This window comes from Aedes albopictus, chromosome 3 (genome assembly GCF_035046485.1).
Source record: "Aedes albopictus strain Foshan chromosome 3, AalbF5, whole genome shotgun sequence".
NCBI lineage: Eukaryota > Metazoa > Arthropoda > Insecta > Diptera > Culicidae > Aedes > Aedes albopictus.
In genome coordinates, this window is record NC_085138.1 from 232,978,368 (window position 1) to 233,001,422 (window position 23,055).

The 23,055-nt window shown below is 39.5% G+C and overlaps 1 protein-coding gene across 1 annotated transcript in view; it reads left to right on the forward strand.

The window, feature by feature from the left end:
• LOC134291577 (E3 ubiquitin-protein ligase ariadne-1) overlaps window positions 1-2,124 on the forward strand; it is a 41,237-nt gene extending 39,113 nt beyond the window's left edge. Inside the window, exons 7-9 of the mRNA XM_062859512.1 lie at window positions 376-499; window positions 573-799; window positions 861-2,124. Coding sequence (XP_062715496.1) covers window positions 376-499; window positions 573-799; window positions 861-942 — 433 coding nt within the window. The 3' untranslated portion in view covers window positions 943-2,124. The remainder of the gene's footprint in view (window positions 1-375; window positions 500-572; window positions 800-860) is intronic.
• Window positions 2,125-23,055: the final 20,931 nt, after the last annotated feature.

A 23,055-nucleotide genomic window follows, 5' to 3' on the forward strand; every position in this document is an offset into this window, starting at 1 on the left:
CTTTTTATAAAAAGGACGAATGGATCGTCCTTCAGCTTGCAGAAAGTTCTTGTTTTCCCTTGTCCACGAAAGAAAATGATGAAGTATTTCGTGCAGGTGGTGAGCACCTTGTTTGCAATGTTCAGCTGGGAGTTCGTTTTCAAGTTGAGTCCCGAAGTACTCTTTTCACCTGGCAGTTCAGTTCTAGTTTTACCTAGATTTACCTAGAACCAAGATCTAAACTCTTTTAGGCAATGTGTAAATAAGTCACTTCTACCTACCGTTTCAAAAATTATTTGTGTGTTTCGTTTCTACTGTGGTTATAATTATGAATGAATCAAATCTAATACAAGTTTTAAATATAAAGCTGTAATTATTTATTGTTTTTCACTGCAGATATTTGCACTACTACAACCGCTACATGAACCACATGCAGTCGTTGAAATTTGAGCATAAACTGTATGCATCAGTAAAAGCCAAAATGGAAGAAATGCAGCAGCATAACATGTCATGGATTGAGGTAGATTTGATTAAATATGTTTTTGTTTCGTGAGATTTTAACACTTATCTGTCTTACCAATTATATGACGTAGGTTCAATTTCTGAAGAAAGCCGTTGATATCCTCTGCCAGTGCCGTCAAACGCTGATGTGCACCTACGTGTTCGCATACTACCTGCGTAAGAATAATCAGTCGCTTATCTTCGAAGATAATCAGAAGGATCTGGAAACGGCCACAGAAAAGCTGTCCGAGTACTTGGAACGTGATATTACGTCGGAAAATCTCGCCGACATCAAACAGAAGGTTCAAGATAAATACCGGTAAGTGTATTCATATTCGCATAAATTAGTTTCTCCGTCATGAAAAAATGTTCCGTTTTAGATACTGCGAAAAACGCCGAAAAGTGTTACTTGACCATGTGCACGAAGGCTACGAGAAAGATTGGTGGGATTACACCGATTGATAAAATATTTGTTTCGATATTAGTGCAAGTTTCATCAGCGTGGGACTTTCGGATGTCCGCTGAGATAGGTGTACCCCTGTCCCTCCCTCTCCCTCCCAAATCAGCAAACGAAAGTGAAAACAGCAACCCTGAAAACTCGTAGACAAATCTAGCAAAAGAAAATATTTTCACAACGGAACAAAATAATCCGAGATAAACAAGAAACAGTGAATTAAATCAACGGTTGGTTTACAACTTTTGGATAATGTGCTATTGATGGCGCAAATACTCCATTTTTTCATATTATGTGTCAGAAAAATAGATTTACATCACTATTTGTTGATAGTTCCGTTCAAATCAAGAGTTGTTGTTTTCCTGTTTGTCCTCGTTCGTTTCGATTCGATTCATTAAAGGTAATAGATTCAACTAGCGCTTAAACAGTTGGTATAAACACTCTCACAAACGCCGCAAAATCGTTCGTTCGCAAGATTGATTTCGTGCTCGTAAAAAGCGTAAATGTACTCTATGTATAGTTGTAGCTATTTTCACCTGTTTTCTAGTTGGCCAAGGGTTATACGTGGCTGGACTCGAAATGGCACGTATTGTTCTGTATCAGCTGTGGGAAGTATCGAAAACCGATCAGCATTCGATTTTTAGGTTGAGATTGTTGGCTAAAGTGCAGCAGAATGGAAAGCAAAATAGTATTTGAATATGGTAGAGTTTCTCCATATAAATTTTCGTTTACAGTGTTCATCTACCTCTTTTTCAACCTAAAACGTTCAACACAAGCACACTGGAGAATTACTTTAAAATCAAAATTAGAAACTTGCCACATACGAACATCGAAGTTGTGTTCTGGGATCCTCAACAAGAATATTGTCGAATGAGACATGACCGATGACAGACAGAAGATCTAAGGGATAAATTATCGAGGAAATAATTGTTCGAAAAAACAGATAGCTGTTTGTAAAAATAACCGACTAGCTATTTACGTACCCGATGATGATGATTGTTCGACCATCTATTCTTTCAGTCATTTGTCGTTTGACCTAATATTATTCTATCAATTTTCCTTGGTCTTGAAGAAAAACCATTTTGCGAGATGATCAATTAAGCGATTATCACAGAGCAATTGGGTGATAACTTTCGTGATCATTTTCGTATGTATACTACACTCAATTCTGTTTTTACGCGTTTGATGCGTCCGCGCAAAAAAAATAATCGCAAATTACTCAAACTGCGTAAAAAAAAGTCGCGTAACTTCGAGAAAATCGCGTAATAAAGTCGTGCAAAATAAAACCGGGTAAAAACAGAATTGAGTGTATTCCGTAAATTTGCTAAACATCGAATCTGGTCCCACTGTTTTTGTATGTTTCTTAAAAAATAAGCATAACCAGGGTAAGTGTACCAATTATGGCTATAGTACCAATTATTCGCCATAGTAGGTTTTTCACTCTTTAACGATGTAAATCAACAAGAAATAAATTGTGAACAACAGATCACGTTCACAAAAGATGGTGGGGGCTGGCTCACCAACACTTCCGGTCCGCTTTAGTGTTTTATGCATCATTGTGGCCAGGTGTTGTTCTAGTTTTTCCAACTGTATTGTAAAGCATGAGCGGTGATCCTTGGCATTCTTGTGTAAATTGGGGTACTCGGAATGTTGATCGATCACCGATTATTGCTGGCAGATGCAGTGGAAAGTTTGTCTTAATACGTATCAATCGTCTCTGACAAACGAGAAAAACTGACCTCACTGATTACCTGTCTCTGAGCCAAATTTGGTATAGAGTCTTCAGTCTCCGATTAATCGCTTCATGTTTGATGGAGGCTTTTAATCCAATGGGTTACATAGCCGCTATCCGAATGAAGAGAGTAATGTTCCGCGTAATATATCACAAATCAAAAGAGGTGCGGTATATTACGTGGAGCGGATATACTGAATTGGGTACCAGACCAAGTCCCTGCTGGGTGGCACGAAATAGGTGAGCCATAGACAATAGAATCGTCAATGTCGTAGGGCATAGTATGTGACTATTGTCGAAACCAAAAAAACGTTTAATGCCCAACCAAATCATTAGCAATATCAATTTGCTTCAAACGCGTTCCAGTGATAGGGTTAAGATAGGATCAATTATTACAATACAATTTCACGTTTCAATATGTGTTTAGTTGTTTTAGAGGTAACAGCCTAATAAGAAATTTTCTGTAGGTTCATAACTTGCCCTCAACGAGTTGAATGTTATATTGCCTCACAACTGTGAGCAACATTATTACTCATTAATAAAATGTTGTATCATCAATATGGACTTAGACTTGCTGAACGAAACATTTGACCAATTAACATCTTTAAGGTATAAAATAGGTAGTAGGACAAAACTTTTATTTTTAAAAGTAGTTATCTATGTTCATGATAGAAGAGTAGCGTAAAGTGATACCACCCGTACCAGATCCAGAAACGTTTCACACTGAAAGAAGGTTGGAATGACAGTGTGAACAGAAGATCCGAACTGCTAGGTGTAGGAAGAAGTATGTTTATTTCCCCTCCCCTTCCCCAACACTCTGTAGAATTTTGATACAACTTCACGTAACTGTTTTGGAGGCTTCACTTATTAACAAATTTACAACAAACACGCTATAACAGTATCTAGAGAATCGTGGAGGGTGAGAAACCTGAACTAGTAGCAGTATTCATATAGATTAACAATTATACTCTATTATTTTCAATCATTGCAACATTATACTAATATGTGCGGGCCGCCCATTTGCGGAGTTGTGCGGCCAATTATTCTCTTTCCATTCCAGAAACGACCGTTTTGAAGCAAGAAGTGTCCTAATGGCCAACACAAACGGGACTTGTCCGAAACACACAAGATAAGTACAACAATTTTATAATCAGGCACCCAACTCTTTCTACTACTTTACTAATAGATAAATACTTCAATATGCATACTTCAATATCAATTATTTGTTTGTTTGCGCCTTTATTTATGACACTATTGAAGCATTCGTGTCGCCGCGAAATAGTTTACAATTTATCTTATTCACATTTTTCAATTCACTTTAAAGTATCTGACACTGCTTTTACAATTGTGTATGTAAACTTGTATCTTAATTATGTTCATTATTAATAGTAGTCTGATAATCCAAGCCTAGTGATTTTTTTCCCAAGGAATAGAAAGAGTTGGTGTCATAATCAATACAATACTTGAAACTGGAAACTCCTTATTTCCCCCTATGGGTTATAGGGAGGGGCGGGACATTCGAGCCTACTCATCAGTGGAAAGGACTTGATATGCTAATCGGTTTAGCATAGGGCAGATACAAGTCTACTGGTAGACGTATCGCCCAGCGAAACAACGCAGATTGGCCACGGCCCGGGGGTGCGTTGATTATAACAGAATAACAGAATAACAGATCACGTTCACAAAAGATGGTTGCACTCATTTAAACTTCACATTTTGCTCGTTCGCTATAATAAATACTAAAAGAAGTTTTGGCTCCGTTTCTATATTTTTCCTGTATAGTATGGAAACTAAGCTATCTTTTAACATATTGATGACATTCGTTGGTCTTGTCGTTATTTTGGTACAAATAGTTTTCCTTACGTAGTGCCATAATTGGTACAGGCACCCTAGTCGGTTTCGATCGTTTTAATCCATTCATGAAATTCAAACCGTTATGCACTTTGAATGCGTTGTGTTGAACTGTCACCTCTTGATAATGTCCTATTGTTTCAAATGTTTATGCTATAGTCTACATTTGTTGTTATAATTTGGTACCTCCCCAGACCCCCCAATAATGTTTATGATTAACTGAAATGCCTATAAATCATATTTCGATTTTGTGCTTCTCTTAGTAACTAGTTCCCAAACACCATTGGTCTTCATAAATAACCTACTTTATTATTGTTTCGTATTTATTTATCTATTTTTAAAACACGCTGTAGCTACACCTAGACTTGGCATTAGTTTCTATGAACACTGAATCGCATTTGTCCCCCCACAATATGCTTTCTTTGGGCGCTTGAAACGGATAACAGTCGAGACAAATTATTAGAGAAAAGAAAATCATTGAAAAAGTGATAAACAATTTTAACGAAAAGAAACACTATAAAGATTATATATAAAAAGTGATGTGAATGAAGTATATAATAATAGTGAGTATATAAGAAGAAGTAACCTATTATATACCAATTAAGAAATGAATATGTTAGAAAGGGTAATTTTTCTCATTTTTGTTGACTACGCAGAGGTAAATAAAATATTACGAAAAGGTAAATTGCAATGTAAAATCGATCGGATCAATGAAACCAGAATAAATGAGAGCTAAATTAAATTACTTTTCTAGGCCGTGGCTGTTTTTTATAAATCCGAACACTTCCTATTCAAATTTCACAAACAGGATGCCATCATATTGAAAATGCTAATGTGTTTTTGATTAGCCTCGCGGATACGATTGGATGACAAATAGACTCCCTCAATTTGTAAGCTGCCAAGCGGAACATCGTTATACAATGACTCAGATAGCCTTACTACATATTTTTGATTACTGTTGTTGTCATCATCAAATTCAAAATATTTTTTTTTATTTTCCATTAATCCCGGGCATGAAAATTTTCTTTGCTATTTACCATCATAATTGACTGGATTACATAATGGAAGAATGTTCCACAACATTTTTCCTTGTGTGTCAAGAGTTACTTAACGAGGGTCGAAAGATAAATAATCTTTTGGGAACAGTCTTTGACCTCGAAATATCTCAGGGTTTCTTCGTAACTTCGTAAAAAACGAGTTGTGCAGGTATCAGTAGGTCGGCTCTAGAGGCACGTTCTCCTCCATTTGGGAAATTTGTGCCATCGCCATGAACACGAGCCTATTCATCATTTACCTGACGGAAAAGGGAAGGAAAAAGGATAGGAGATGGGAAAGGACAGGTAAGGGAATAGGATCGTCATACTCGCAAAAGCGTACAACAATGGGTTCACATAGCGTCCTGAAAAGGACACTGTAATAACGCATAAGCGTGCCACAATGGGTTCGAACAGCGCCCTGAGAAGGGCACTGTGATAATGCATAAAGCGTAAAGAGAGCCTATAGCTCTTTACCACAGCGGGTCAAGAACAACAGAACGTCCTGAAGATTCAGGTTTCTGAAGTCAGTTTCACTTAATAAGTGTTTCCCGAGTACTCGGAAACGCAATTGCGCAAAAGCTGGACAGTTACATATTAAATGATACGAAGTTCCATAATCGGATTCACAGCTATCACATGCAAATGAATCAGCTTGCTGAATATTCGCCATGTGATAACTGAGTCGGCAGTGGCCAGTCAATGCTTTGACCAGCATGCTGCAATTCTGCTTTGACAGATTTGTTAGATACTTTGCCACCCCTAGAGATGGCTCAGTACAATACAATTTTGTTTGACGACATGACTCCAAACTATTCCAGTATTGTTTGTGCTGAGTGGCAGCCCAGGTGTCAATCTGAAGCTTCACCCAACACTTGGATACCGGAATAGCTGGCTCAGGGCCAATGAAGTCGTGTGATGCTCCAGTGCGAGCTAACTCATCAGCCAATTCATTTCCAGCGATGGAAGAATGGCCAGGTACCCATACAAGGTGAACAGCGTTTGCTGAATTCAGCTCCTCAATTTGAGTTCGACAAGCGATAACTATCTTCGACCTGGAGTTGGCCGAAGCAAGTGCTTTAATAGCAGCCTGGCTATCTGAACAGAAGTATATTACTTTGCCCATTACGTGCTGCTGAAGTGCTGATTGCACTCCGCACATAAGAGCAAAGATTTCGGCCTGAAAAACGGTGCAGTGTCTGCCAAGTGAATAAGACTGATACAGCCTTAGTTCACGAGAATAAACACCAGCACCTGCTCGACCTTCTAGAAGGGAGCCATCAGTGTAACATACGATGCCGTCTGAAATACTTCTCTCCAGATAACCAGATGTCCACTCTTCCCGGGAAGGGAATTTCGTGGAAAATGTCCTATATGGAAAATTACAAGCAATTGTAAGATCACTTGGAGCAAGGACAACTTTGTCCCAATTCACCAAAAGTGGAAACAACGAGGTGTGTGTTGAACTGCGGTTCACAGGAGTTTCCTCTAGTAAACCGAGTACCCATAGACGGTAAGTGCAAGAAAGTGCTTCTTGTTTGAGATGAATGTGTAGTGGGACAACGTCAAAGAGAACTTCGAGCGCTGCCGTGGGAGTTGAAGAGAACGCTCCAGACATCGCCATTAAGCACATCCTTTGGAGATGGCCTAACTTTGATTGGACCGTTCTCACTTCGCCCTTTTGCCACCACACAAGACATCCATAGGCCAATATTGGCCGAACAACAGTTGTGTAGATCCATTTGATATACTTGGGTTTTAGACCCCAAGTTGTACCAAAGGTTCGCCGGCATTGCCCGAAGGCCATACAAGCTTTCTTGATTCTGAACTCAACATGAGGTGTCCAGGAAAGCTTGGAATCAAGAATGACTCCAACGTACTTTACCTGTTCAGTCACATTGATTTCAGAATCAAAGAGACGTAAAGTTCGAACACCATTACGGTTTCGCTTTTCCGTGAAAAGAACAATAGATGTTTTACTCGGATTTACCGAAAGGCCATATTGGCGACACCAACCCTCAACTACCTGAAGAGCGTTTTGCATCAGGTCGAAAAGGGTGCTGATGCACATACCGACTAACAATGTTAGGTAGTCGTCGGCAAAACCATAAGTAGGAAAACCGCTATTATTGAGTTGCCTCAATAGCGTATCTGCTACGAGATTCCATAAAAGTGGTGATAAGACTCCCCCTTGGGGGCATCCACAAACACTCAATTTCCTAATCGCCGCTTGACGCAATGTCGAGAAGAGATGTCGGATTTTGAGCATTTGGTGAATCCAATTGGAAATCATTGGAGATATACCATGACCCCGTGCGGCTTCCAATATGGCATCGAAAGGCACGTTGTCAAAGGCACCCTCGATATCTAAGAAAACACCCAAGCAGGATTGCTTTTGAGCGAATGCCTTCTCGATATCGTAAACAACTTTGTGTAAAAGAGTCACAGTGGACTTTCCAGATTGGTAAGCATGTTGGTTCACATGAAGAGGCACATTGGCCAGATAAACATCACGGATGTGATGATCCACAATGCGTTCAAAGCATTTCAGAAGAAAAGAGGTCAAACTGATAGGTCTGAAGCTCTTTGCTTCTTCATACGACGCGCGACCCACTTTCGGAATAAACTTCACAGTAATATCCCGCCAGGATTTGGGAATATACCCTGTAGCAAAACTGCAAACAAGTAGTTGTTTCAAAACATGTTTGAAATGATCAAATCCCTTCTGAAGCAAAATAGGATAAATCCCATCTGCCCCAGGAGATTTGAAAGGAGCAAAGCTATTAAGTGCCCATTCAATCGATTCTAAAGTTATGATACTCCGAGCCGAAGCTAAAGAATCATAACTACAAGAAAAGACATCAGGCTCATCCGAAGATGTAATATCCACACATCCGGGGAAGTGTGTACTGAATAAACATTCTAAAACTTCCTCATCAGAGGAAGTGAAATCACCATTTGGCAAACGAAGTTCGTTCACTTGAAAATCCTTAGATTTTGCAAGGATTTTGTTCAATCGACTGGCTTCACTCAGACTGGAAACATTTGTACAAAGGTTTTTCCAGCCGGATCGTTCAGCAGACCGAAGAGCTTTCTGGTAGGCCTTGCGAGCCGACCTGAAAGCCTCCGATCCAGCCGAACGTCGTCTGTTCCAACTCTTTCTACATTGTTTCCTAAGCTTCGCCAGATCGGAGTTCCACCAAGGGGTTCCTCTTGTGGTCTTCACAGACCGCAGAGGGCAGGCTTCTTCAAAAGCTTCCATGATGAAGGCCGTTGTGGTATCAACGGCATCATCTAAATCACTTGGAGTGTCAATTGATGGTGAGTATCCATGAAATTTGGCTGCAACCAAATCGGTAAAGAGATCCCAGTTGGTTGACCGGGGATTCCTGAAACGCAAAGTTTGCGAAGTAAAATTCACATGTTCAAACAAGATGTAACGATGATCAGATAAAGATTCTTCATCTGACACATGCCAATTGGTCAGCTCATGACTAATTCTGCTAGAGCAAAGCGTTATGTCTAACACTTCCTCTCTACCAGATACCATGAAGGTTGGGCGGTTGCCTATGTTAAGTAATCCAAGATCTGTACTACTCAAGTATTCCATCAAACTGGAGCCTCTCAAATTGATGTCTGAGCTGCCCCAGATTATATGGTGAGCATTAGCATCACTACCAACAATTAGCGGAAGGCCTTTTGAAGTGCAGTATGCAATGACTTGCTTGAAAGCATCCGTAGGGGATGGTTCATCATGCGGTAAATAAACCGAACAATAAACGTATTTCCTGTTGAGGTTTCCAACAGATACATCTATTATGATAGCACATACATCTCTGGTAGTTAGTTCAGAGATGAGTGTAGCAACGATTGCGTTGTTGACAAGCACACATGCTCGAGGCATGACACGTGAGTTTGCCATTTCATTTTTACTGAAAGTAGCAAACACCGGATTGACAAGGTTTCCTAAATAGAAATTCCCCTTACGAAAGTAAGGTTCTTGGACTAACGCCACTTGGGCTGTACCATTTTGCATAAGTCTACAAAGATTGATTGTTGCTGTTCTTTTGTGCTGAAGATTGATCTGAGCTATCCTAACCGTAGCCACTACCCAAACTAGGCAAGATTAAACTCTTAACAATCACAGCACAAAAAAGAACAGCAACAATAAAGCCAGATCGGTATCGAATTGAGTGCGCCAAAGGCGAGGATGCACAGAATACACTGTGTAAAACGCATAATGCGAAACCATATAGGTGAAAATCTAAACTAATTAATAACATCTTCATAATCCCGCCCTTAATCAGCCTCAAGTATGAGATTGAAGAAGGGCAGCTGATTGTCTCGGAGAAACACAAGGTCCACCGCGCTATTGCTCCGGTTAGCACAGTAAGGGCAAATACTGTGGAGGGTGCCCTGGTACTCCACAGGCTCCGTTTGCGGTTAGGTTTTTATTAGACCCCCCTAGCCATTCATTCCTAGGCACGGTAAGCATAAAGCCGCATAACACCATGAATTAGGGGTCACCTGATTAGTGGATTCCTACCACTGGAACAGGCGGTCCGTAGTGCTATTCTTAGCCAGTTGAGCTAACCGCTACCGACACTACACAGCTATCTAGGCTGATCGGGAAAAGAAGTTGATATTGGTGATCAACTTCATACGGGCCCGAAAAGCCGTCCTTGTGTGTCAAGAGTTACTTAACGAGGGTCGAAAGATAAATAATCTTTTGGGAACAGTCTTTGACCTCGAAATATCTCAGGGTTTCTTCGTAACTTCGTAAAAAACGAGTTGTGCAACGACTAACGAGTTCCATACACAATTTTATGCAATGTTTTTTTTATTATACGGCTCATTTGAGCTGCATAATATTCAAAAGAGTTGCATTATGAACATTATGCAGCTACTTTTCATTATGTAACTCATTTCAGTTGCATAATGATCCGGTACAGAAAAATAGGCCGTTGTGGTACTTGAATGAGAAGTTTAAAATTGAAATTCTGATAATGAATTGCATAAACTATATTTTTGCGCCAATCTTTTTTAAATCTGTTTCCTCTGAGCATTAAACTGCCACCTTATAACATTGGAACGAATTTGATATCGTTGTTTGCTTATAGCCATCGGATGTATGATTCTTCTTCTAATCATCATTATTCCTGGCGTAATGTCCCAATTTGGACAACTCCTGTTTGTCAGGTTATTGTTCTATGAGCACTTTCACAGTTAAATATGTACTGAGAGCTTTCTCTACCAATGACCACATTATAATTACCAAATAACAGGCAAACACGAAGATGCCGACAATGATTTTTCATTTAAGTCTAGCTGACATTGTTGGCTTCTCTTCATCGATCCTCTATTTATGTTATTGCGGAAAGTGTATTGAGTTTTTCCTAGATTTTTTTTTGGTTCAGTCCGTAGAGGACGGCTACATCTCGCTCAAAGAACAAGAAAACAATTCTTTTTTTTTTGTTTTAATTTATATATTAGTGTAAGAGAGAACTGACGAAGAGAAATCGATCAAGTCAGTTGGGCCTTAAGGCCGCACGGGACGACGTGTAATTTTTCCTATCTTCCCTCTTTTTCTAACAATTTGCCTCGCGATTTTGAAGAACCCTGGCCAAGTTCGCAGGGGTTGACGGTATTAAAGTGAAGGAGTTTCATTTTGATTATTGTAATGTACTGTTCTTTAGTGAAACATATCACCTTTTTAACACTTTAATGCGCCTCCAACGGTTCATCACGAACCGGCTGCTGCAGATGGAGTATGGCTGATCATATGCATCAGACATGCTCGATAAACAGGAGGAACCGCCGGGGCTCAGTAGAGTCTATTCCCAAGCAATAGTTCCAAGTCGGTTGGATTTGAGAAGGTTTTGGTGATCGTTACAAATCCTAATAAAAGTATTATAGGATTTGTGACAGGTTTTGGAACCTTTACAGCCAGCTGACTTTAAAATGTTGTTTGGGCTCTATTTCCCACGTTTCTCGGTTTATTTTGATTAGTAATTTATTAATGTCATAGTCGCTTTTTCGAATTTTTACAATGTTTGTTGGTCATATTTTCTTTAAATAAAGCAATTAAAATCGACCGAAGAATCAATAGTGGGAAGGAGATTTGCAGCACTTAATTGTGCTGATAGATTCGAAGCTAACGTGCGAACACTTAAACGCATTGTTGACGTCAATGCGTTCGACGTGACATTTTGGACAAAAACTGACTGCTTTTTTATTAACTGAACAACGTTACTTGGGTATGACTAGGTTGACATTTCTAGGCTACGCTTGAGAAAATGACATGGTTTATCTAGGTAGGACCGATAGGACAATTGAACGAATTAATATTTTTCATAGTATTTCTAGCGGGATGAAAGTTGACATGAAATCTCTATTATTTTAAAATTTTATTGTAATTAACTGACCAACTTGGCGTTTATCTCTTAGATGGTATTATGACACCAGCCGAAAAATATCAGAAGTTCAGTTACATGTTTCTGTGGGTTTTGGACCGATGACAATTTAAGGACACAAGAGATGAACACAGAGAAGTAGAAAACGATTAGCGTAATCTAGCAAACAATTTGACACAGGATCGACAATATTTTAACATACGGGGTTCGACTTATTCGATGAAAAAAAAAAAACAAACATACGACAACTGATTTAACTAGAAGTAAAACATATTGAACCATACCACAAAATCAAACAAAAAGACAAACACAAACCGTGTGACCATAACACTACATAGGCAAATCCTGACTGACTGACCAATTGAAAACTTTCCAATCTTCTACCGTAGCTTTCTGAGTCAGTTGCAACAGTGTCTTAATGGATATCATTTTCCGCGTACGGCTGGCAAACTGCTTCTGAAAGATTACGTACTCTTTCCTATCTTCGGGTCTAGTGTAGAGGTTTCAACTCTATTCAGAGTGCAGCTAGAAACCTAGCAAAAAAAAAAAAAAAAAAAAAAAAAAAAAAAAAAAAAAAAAAAAAAAAAAAAAAAAAAATTTGCCTCGCGATTTTGAAGAAGCAAATATCAATTTCCACTGCACTGACGTAGCTGAAACTTTAGTTGATTGTGCACCACAAGTGAGCAAATGATCGATCAAATTTCTAGTCAATAACATGAAGTAGAAGTTGTGATTTGCATCTTACTAACAACAGAGCAATGGTGGACGATTCAACCACCGTCCCGTCCGGCCTTAATAAAAAAAATCTACTCGATGTCCAGGAAAGTCAAGGAAATTTCCATTACGAAAAGCTATTGAACCGACAAGGAATCCAACCCTTCAACGGCAACATGGTCTCGCTGAATACTCCCGCGTTTACTGCTGTGGAAAGATCAACATACTTGTCATGGGAAATATGAGAATTCAGTAACAAATTTTGAAAATTTGATTATACGTCGTTTTCAAAATTGATTATACGTCGTTTTCAAAATTTGTTACCGAATTTATCTTCTCTACACGTCATGTGACATAAGACCACGTGCTGGTCGACGTGTGACACTTTTTTTTCGGAAGTCATAGATGGGTCAGTCAGTCACAAGGGGTGTTGTCACAGAATCGGAAGTCATACCTGCCGGAGGAGACTGGGTGCCAGCAGCCAGGGATGCTGCCACGGGATCGGGAAACGTTGGGGGAGACGAGCCATCAGCAGCCAGGGATGTATCACGGGACCGGAAATGGTTCCAAATCTTAACTACCGGGAGAGACGGACCGTCAGCAGCCAGTGATGTTGCGCGGAGTACGGGGGAGACTGGCCACAAAAAGCAGGGATGTTGACAAGGATCGGAAGTCTTTCCTGCCAACGGACCGTCAGCAGCCAGGGATATTGCCACGTGATCGGAAGTTGTATATGCCGGCGCAGACGAACAACCGCTCCAACTTTACAGTAGCTAGGCAAGCAGTGGAGAAGGTCGAAAACTGTCAATATCTTGGAAGCCAGATAGCATCAGATGTCGGAACCAAGATCAACAGAGAAGCACGGATCAAGAAGGCTTGGACTGCTTTTGCAAGTTTACGTAATAATATATGTGTAGATTTAATCAAATTAGTCAACTCACCAAAATTAGAATTTTCAATTCCAACGTAAAGTCTGTGCTCACCAACGAAATGCGGTGTGTACCAGTAGGATTCATTAAACTAATGTATGTGGCTTATGATTCGGAACTGCTGTCATCACACCCAAGTAACCAGTAAGCATTTAAAATAGCATTCCTTCAGCATTATAGTAGCCTTTACGACAAGGCGTTAAATGCTAACTAGCCGTATATGCGCCTATAGTGTTACCTCACAGCCGGTTTTGGCAAAATAACGGGCTGCCTTAGTGCTATTCCTTCAGGAACGTCGTGACGAAATGTCAAAGAAGCGTAACGCCTCGTCGAGCAAAAAAAAAACAAAAATAGATTGACGTCTGCTTCTCGTTCTCTCAGCCTGCTTCCCCGCTTCATCGTCCTTCCATATTCCAGCCGGTGCTAGGAGGTACTTTTTTGCTGATGTAGGTTTGAACTTGCGATCCGGAGATTGATTAATCATATCTGCTTCGGATTCTGTTGCTCCTGATCCACGATGCTAAAGCTGTCCCGGTGGCGTGCGTTGATTTAATCGCCAATATAAAGAATGATTCGAACACAGCTTCAGATTCAACATCCAAAACTTGTTTTCATTGAGATATTTCATTGTGGTAGAGCATTACGTGCCCTTCTCTTAAATATCTGTGGAATAAGATTGTTTCTGCCCTCTTTCAAACAATCCTATGATCCACCAAAGCATCCACCTATTCGGCACATATTTTCCGACGAAATGATAAATAATTGGTGATTTTTTTTATGGACAAGTTCCCAATCCAATCCAGCTGCAGTAATGTTTTCTTTGGTGCGTTTGGATGAGTAGGGGAAAATGAAGAAACAAATAAGATGCACAAATTTGTAAACAGAAGCATAGGCTCTGTAAGAGAGAGACAAAATGTGTTGCCAAATGCGTAACATATCTCCCAACCGTTTTGCTCCTAGCATTTAAAGAGCAGTTGAAAAGCATTCTGTATGCTCCCAAGTGAAACCACTTCAAGCAGTTGAAATGCTAATTAACAGCCGAAAGCTTTTGAGCAGCACAGCTTATGCTAACTCAAGGCAGCTATGCATTCGAACTGCTTATGTAGGGCAGCAAGCAGTTTAAATCAGAGTGTCTACTACCTGGAAAAACCTGGAAAACCGGGAATCCTCAGGGAATTTTATTGAACAGGGAAAAACCTGGAATACTCAGGGAATTTCTTGAGTACTCAGGGAATTTCTTGAGTATTCAGGGAAATTTTAATCCGATAAAAAAAATTGGGTCGTATGAACCTGGTAGTAAAAATCCATATAGAAATTTCGCTACAAGGATTTTTTCCAGAAATTCCGTCAGAATTCCTTTTTGGAATTTCTTTAAAAATACCTCCTGGAATGTCTCCCAGGATTTCTTATAAAATTCCTTCCGCATTTTTGACGCTATTTTTCTTGGTATTCCTTTTTGATTTTTTTCCGGAAAGGTATACTTCCGGATTCCTTCCAAGATTCCTGAATTCCAACCGATTTCTCCTGGAGTTTTTCATTTCTTCCCAGAGTTCCTCCAGTGTTTTGCTCAAAGAAATCTTTGTAGGATTTCTACCAGAATTTATCCCGAATACTCTATAAGAATATCTGTCGGGATAAATCGTAAAATTTCTTTCGGCATTCCTAACGGTAATTTTATCCGATTCCTTCCGGTGTTCCTCTTGGGACTTCCCCAGAAGATCTTCACAGAATGTCTTTCAGAGTTGCTAAAGGAGTTATTCTATTCTAAATTTCCTCCAAGGGTTTCTGAAGGAGTTTCTTTTTTTTTTCCTGTGATATCTTCAAACTATTGCTTTGGGCTTTCTTCGAGATGTTCTTCCTGGTCTTCTACAGGAATTTGTTAAAAGTTTTCGCGAGATTAATTTTGAAGTTTTACCTGTGATTTTTCTCAGAGTATCTCCCGGAATTTCTCTCAGAAGATTCCTTCCGATGTTGGTCATGAGATGTCTCTCAGAGTTTTTCCTAATCTACCCTGGATTTTCTCCTAAGATTTTTTTTCCAGAGTGCCTTCTGGGATTTCCACTGGAGTTATTGCTGATATTTCTCATTGAATTCTTCTCTTTCCGGAATCTTTACCAGAAATTGTCCCGAGATCCTAGATACTCCTTTAGGGATTTCTCCCAAAGTAATTGCAGGGATTCTTCTACGGGTTTTTCTCAGAATGTCTCCTGAGATAACTTACGAAATACCTTATAGGAAATTCATGAGAAATATTCGAGGGAATACAAAAAAATCTTGACAGGAACTTCAGGAAAAACATCTCGAAAAAAGTTCTAGGTAATAGTGATCCCGTGAAGTAATATTAAGGACATCCAAGGAGGAATGCTGAAAACCTCATGGAATCCTGAAAGCAGCTGCGAAGTTCCGCGAGGAAAGCAAGAGGAATATCGGAACACTATCGGTAAAAATCCAATAGTTTATGGATAGCTGTCCCGGAAAACCACTAAAAAAGACATGGACACTGGCTTTAGCCGGCGGCTGTACCGATTGAACGAAACTTAACACGAAGTGGCTACGTATAAGAAGCTATTCTCGTGAAAAATTTCATCACTTGGAGCGGGAATTGAACCCTCATTCATCCGGACTCTAACCGCAAGGCTACGAGGTTCAACCAATGACATTCTTGAAGAAACTTTGAATAGTTTTAGATGGATCTTCAGGAGGAATCCTGCGAGAATTTCTAGAAGTATACAGGGAAACCTTTGCAAGAAATATCGGGTTTTACTCCAACAGATATTTCGTGTGAAAGAATACTGCGGAAAGCCAGGAAGAAACTTTGGAAGAAATTCCAGGAATTATGCTCAGAAATATTGAAAGATTTTTTGAAGAGTAGGGGAACTTACGTATTTTCGGCAGTTTTGTACTCTTTGTCATGGGGGGTTTTTTGAAACCTGTTGAACTCAGAGTTGGCATCAAATCCTTCCCAACCAAGGTGAATATGATCAAGTTTCAGGCAATTTGGCCGGCATAAATCCCTCATGACGAAGAAAACAAACCTGCCGATGATACCCTAAGTCATCCTTTATAATTTCTAAAAAAAAAATGTTTTTTTTTATTATAAACTTTCAAAATTTCATCTGGAAAAACCTGGAAAACTCAGGGAATTTTATTTTGAGTTATGAGTAGACACCCTGTAAATGCATAATACGGGCTGATACACGGCTTATTCAAATGCTTAGTGGTTACCTGGGCAATTCTTCTTTTTATTTGTTTGTACGTTCATACTCAAGCTTATTATTTAGCAAAAAATGGAAATATCGGTTGTTGGAAAATGTTCGTTTCTTGGAAAATGTTCACCTTGCCGTAACCCTCTGTGAGATTCGAAGGGACTCGAGAGTGTCCCTGATACTCAAACTACGCTCATCACTCGATCCATCGTCTTCTTGATCAATCGTATCAGTTTATCCGGTAATCCGTATTTGTGCATAATCTACCGTAGCTGGTCTGCGGTTCAGCGAGAGTTACCAGCAATAATAATAATACCAGCAAAGACCAAACCACCAGAGCAAGGTTTTCCGGCGAAACTAATTAGGTTGAAACGAACAACAACGCTATATGCATCATATTAAGGTGTCATGATGCATCACTGAGCTTTTATACGAATCATTTTTTTTTTTTTTTTTTTTTTTTAGTTTAACGACCTTTTAACCTCATAGGTCATTCAGGTCCATAGATTTATTACCATAATCATAGTTACATTACATGTTTTTTCTAATTTTCGCAATGCGCTTTTCTTGCCGTTTTGATGTTTTGGAAAAACGAATGATCCATGCATCGACGTCCTTTTTATCTGGTTCTGGTCCAAGATCCGAATCCATATCTACAGTGCTTTCCGATCTATTATCAATCTCGCTTTCATCCGATTCATCAGTCGTCGGTACCACTGCTTCTGCCGTGATTGTTTTTTGATCCGTCTTCTTACGCGGTGGTGATGTGGTTTCCGATGAGCTCAATTGGCGAACGGTGCGTTTCAACTGACTTTGCTTTTCAATGATTGCTTGCCTCGCCTTTTTTGAAGTGATAAAAAACTGATAATTCTGCAGTAACGCAGCTGAAAAAGTATCATAACAATCACTGCTAGTGAGCATATAGGATGATACTTTTTCATGCGCATATTCACTTTCGTGGCTGAGAATTATCACTTTGAAATTTAGAATCACATATCCAACATGGCTGCCGATGGTGATGATGCCGTAAAAAGCCTTAAGGTATTCGGATCGCAGGCGAAATGTCTTTTTCGTGGTTTTGTATGGATTGCAACAAAGGGATGCACTTTCAAATCGATCGTAGGGCAGTAGAGGGAGAATTTGTCATGCCACAAAAGCTCAGCTTAGAAATTAGCTTAGAATCAGTTGAATAACAGTTTCCTAAGCTTAAGTTTGCTTAAGAGTGGTTTGTTCTACTCATGTGCAGCAAAAATGTTTGTTGGGACAACACTGGGTCATTACCAATATTTGGGAGGAGGAAGTATTACCGGAGGAAAAAGGACAACAAGTTGGATTGCGGGAACTATCGCGTCATCATATTACTGAGCGCTGCCTACAAGATACTCTCAAATTTTATGCCACCGTCGATCACCGATTGCAAGAGAGTTCGTGGGGCAATATAATATGGCTGGATTCGTGGGTGAACGCACTACAACGGATCAGATGTTCGCCATCCGCCAGGTGTTGCAGAAATGTCGCGAATACAACGTGCCCACACATCACTTGTTCATCGATTTCAAATCGGCGTATGATACAATCGATCGAGAACAGCTATGGCAGACTATACACGAATACAGATTCCCGGATAAACTGATATGATTGATCAAGGCGACGCTGGATCTAGTGATGTGAATAGTTCGAGTATCAGGGACACTCTCGAGTCCCTTTGAATCTCGCAGAGGGTTACGGCAAGGTAATGGTCTTGCGTGTTTGCTGTTTAACATCGCCGTGGAAGGTGTAATAAGGAGAGCGGGGATAAACACGAGTAGAACTGTTTTCACGAAGTCCGTTCAGCTGCTTGGTATCGCTGATGATATTGATATTATAGCTCGTATATTTGAGACGATGGCGGAAACGTACATTCAACTTAAGGCAAAACTGGAAGCATTTCCTCATTTTTTGGTTTTTGATTTTTTATTAAATAACGAAGCAATATTTTTAAAATCGGTTTTCGTGCACATGTAGAGTATGGATCAGGGTATCTTCTGATTTTTTTACGCGATAGAAAATGTTTTTCGTTTTTGCAGAAACCATTTTTGAACAAAATTTCACTAAAAAATGGTTTCTGCAAAAACGAAAAACATTTTCTACCGCGTAAAAAATTCAGAAGATATCCTGATCCATACTCTACATGTGCACGAAAACCGATTTTATAAATATTGCTTCGTTATTTAACAAAAAATCAAAAACCAAAAAAATGAGGAAATGCTTTCAGTTTCGCCTTAAGAGTGAAGTGTGAATATCATTGGCATTTTTCGAAGGTAGTCCGGGACATTTACCTTAAATATTCGAAAAATATCGATTTTTCCGTGACTTTCTTGCAGAACTGGTCTAGCCGAACAAGTTTTTCATATACCGTATTTTCAGCTTCAGCTTCTAAAATGAGCTGTAGGTGATTGAATTTAGATATGACGAAATGAATTTTTCAGCACTGGCAGCCCGCCACTTCGAATTTCTATCAACGGTGATGAAATCGAGGCGGTTGAATAAATTTTTCAACCGCCTCGACAACGACACCAGCAAAGAAATTCAGAGTCGAATTGTGGCAGGAAATCGAGCTTACTTTGGACAATCAATGGATCACGTTCGGTGTAGTACATACTAGATTTGTAGTAATGAGCTGAATTTTAGTATGGTGAGAAGGTCAGTTCTCCGTTTCTGCAATGACATGGTGCAAAAAGCGTGGGTATGTATTATGATTCCTTGCCTAATTTGATACTGTTTGAGCAAAACTTTGGATAACTATGTTGTTTATGTTGCAAGAAATGAAGAAAACAACAACACTGTTGTCTAAAGTTTTGCTCAAACAGCATCAAATTAGTCAAGGAATCATAATACCATTTAGTACCATTTCATTGCAGAAACGGAGAATTGACCTTCTCACCATACTAAAATTCAGCTCATTACTACAAATCTAGTACTTCACTGAGCTGTCCTATTAATAACTGTGGAAGTGCTCAAAGAACACTAAGTTGAAGCGAGGCAGGCCAAATCCCAATGGGAATGTAGATCCACAAAGAAGAAGAAGAACTCTACGATCGAAAGTTTACCGTCACAACGCGGATTAAACCAGTAGTCCTGTATGGGCACGAAGCATGGACTCTACGTGCAGAGGACCAATGGGCCCTTGGAGTTTTCGAACTCTTCGGCGGAGTGCAGATGGAAGACGGGAATCGGAGAAGGCAAATGAGCTGCTGAGAGGATACGGTCATCAGGATGTCGGATAGCAACCCGACTAAAACGGTTCTCGAGAGTCATCCGACCGGTACAAGAAGACGTGGTGCGCAGCGAGTTAGGTGGCTCGAGCAAGTGGGGGACGATTTGCGGACCCTCCGCAGAGTGCGGAACTGAAGACACACAGCCATGCCGGTACATACATATATGAAGTTATTGAATAATTTATCTGTATCAATTTGTGGCATGTGACATTTCTCATGAAATTTGAAGGCGTATTGCGTAAACAACTCGAGTCCCATAACTTGCAAACGTAAACGAAATTTCTCTGTTCTGTATAAAACAACACTTCCGATGGTTTTTACCGGAATGAGGCTTGCCGGGCTTCATGTAGTCCAAAAAGTTTTCGATTTTTTCATCGTAAAGTTCTGCTAATACTGAAATAAGAAAGCATGCTTAACCCTCGAGCGATCGCGCTGTTGTATTGTGTTCAACACGTTGAAAAAATCTCGCTTTTTGTACTCAGCATTAGCGTGGTACTGGCGGTGGTGGCCAACCGCGCGTGTTACGAAAGGTTAATATAAAAAAAAATCAATTTGTTTGTCTGCTTGATTAAACTATTTTTACAATTTTTTATGAATTTTCAAGCTAAATCTTTTTTAAAATAATGCAAAAAATCATGTTTAAGGAAGCTACAAAATATAAACAAGACACTAAAACGATCATTGTGATCGTGGAACATTTCTGGAAGAATTCCTACATCTATTGTAAGGGAACTATGCATCTACGTATAGCTGCCATCATTGTCACCGTCTGTCTGAATGAAACCGAACGTTGTTTGGGCATGAATGGGGAAATAAACGGTATGGAGTGGTTGACGGTGGTGACAGAATAATCATTCTCGTTACCTATGTGGATCATCACTTCAGTATTGTATCACTTTGCGGATTAGTTCATGAAACGATACGGCGCGGTCAAGTCGATGGCTACTCTGATCTTCTTTGAAACTACCGGCAATTTACGTGTACGATACATCTCGTGGCATTCTGCGATCTACAACACCGAACACGATCGAAGTCAGCTGATCGACACCCATGTGCTCCGATAGCTGTTGATGAACCTCGACTGCTCCATTTTCTTTTTGGTAATTTTTTTCACTTTCAAATCGATTTGGATTAATTTGTTCATTGTTGTGTTGTAATAACAATCACCCGTTGAGTCGTATTACGTGCGTTTTGTTTGAAACGATTGTGTCTGCTATCCAGCGAAGCCAGCGCCGAACACGCTTATCGGAAACACGTTCTACGCGTTCTCTATCATCAGTTGCGAAGGAGCGGTTGAGTTTCAGTTGGCGGAAGTTTGTGGCACCTGGCCTGGTATTGTGATTTGTCAGTGATCGTCCTGGTGCTGTGAAATAATCCTAAAAAAATATCTGCGCATTTTCTCACACGGAAAATGATCGGATATTAAAGTCAAATATGTTGGATTGCGCACGTTGATTTTGCAATGAAAAAAGTGTTATTATTTCAACCAAGAAGAATTGCTTGTGATTATAATAAAAATAATGTTAGAAATAATCTGAAATTCGAGTGAAGTGTAAATAATTTGAATCAAATATACAAACGAATCGTGTTTTTGCTGAATATATATTTTCTGATTTGCTACACAACAGGATACAACAAAAGTCTTGACCACATAACCCAACTGATTCATTTAAGGTTAGTATATAGCTTGTAAAACTAGTAAACTACATAATGAAATTCATAGCATAATGCTCTTGTATCACAAATAACAGACGTTCATTCTTTGATCACCAGTTGGAAGCTTTAATCGGTCATTTTGATGCATGTCGTTATGCTCCCGTAAGACGGCGCACAATTTTACAATTTGGCCTAATGCCGCTATCAAAATTTGATACTTGCATTGTGCTCTAGTGTCTTTTGACGCTTGCAGGAGCCATCGTGTTTTTTATATGAGTTTGTATGTCGGGAACTCTGCGTTGGCGGCGTAATCTTCGACTGTATCCTTTACGCAGATATTTGTATTGTTCGTGCAGTTGAAAATCGGAATTTTTGACACGCGAAAATCGATTTTTCTCCCAAACCGTTGGTCGGACGTACGTCGGGCAAAGTGCGTAGGATAGAGGGCCAGATCCGCTGCCCAGCGCACTACGTCCGACGTTAGGTTTTACGTGTGGATTTGGAGAAAATTCGATTGTCGCGTGTTGGGAAACTTCGGGTTTCAACCGCGACTACAATAAGAATTTTGTTCGGGCCTTCATGTCTGTTCTGAGTGCTTGCAAATTTTGCATAATCAGTGGTGTATCAGTGTGGTTTGTATAAAAAAATACTACGTTTTCGTAGTTGTCGAGATGAAACATATTCAAATCTTTAATTTAAAAAAAAAAGTTCCATTGAAACGATGTCGTTTACACATGATAACCTTGCAAGTTTATGAGCATGCACCGTGTTTCATAAGACGGAAGAGGTAACCTTGTCCAACCTTATTCACAAAGCGCAAATAATAGAAATTGTTTCTGAATTAATGCAATACGACTTTCATTTGTAACCGAAAATGGTGACCAAACTATGCTACAGTATTTTAACATTGAAAATACATATGCTACATACAATGCTTTAGCTGTAAATGGATCGTGAAAATGATAACTAAATCGTTTTATTAGGCCTGTTGTTTGCTTTGTTGATAACTGTATTATAGTGATTTGTAAAAGTTAGTTAAGATCACTCCCAAATCTCTAATTCTCATGTATTTTTCTACCTGTTGATCACCCAATAATTTTGTTACATTTAGTGTACTACGTTTCCAACTTATGGCTATGGATTTTTATTTTTTCATAGTTGCCTTTTTACACCATACATAAAACATTTTGATTTCTTGTTGAAAAGTGTGCAAGCCTTAACCGTTTACTACTTTTAGAAAGAGTTTTCAGGTCATCCGCATATACAAAAATGAAGGAAATGTCGTTGATGTACAAAATAAATAATAATGGGCTCAAATGAGATCCTTGG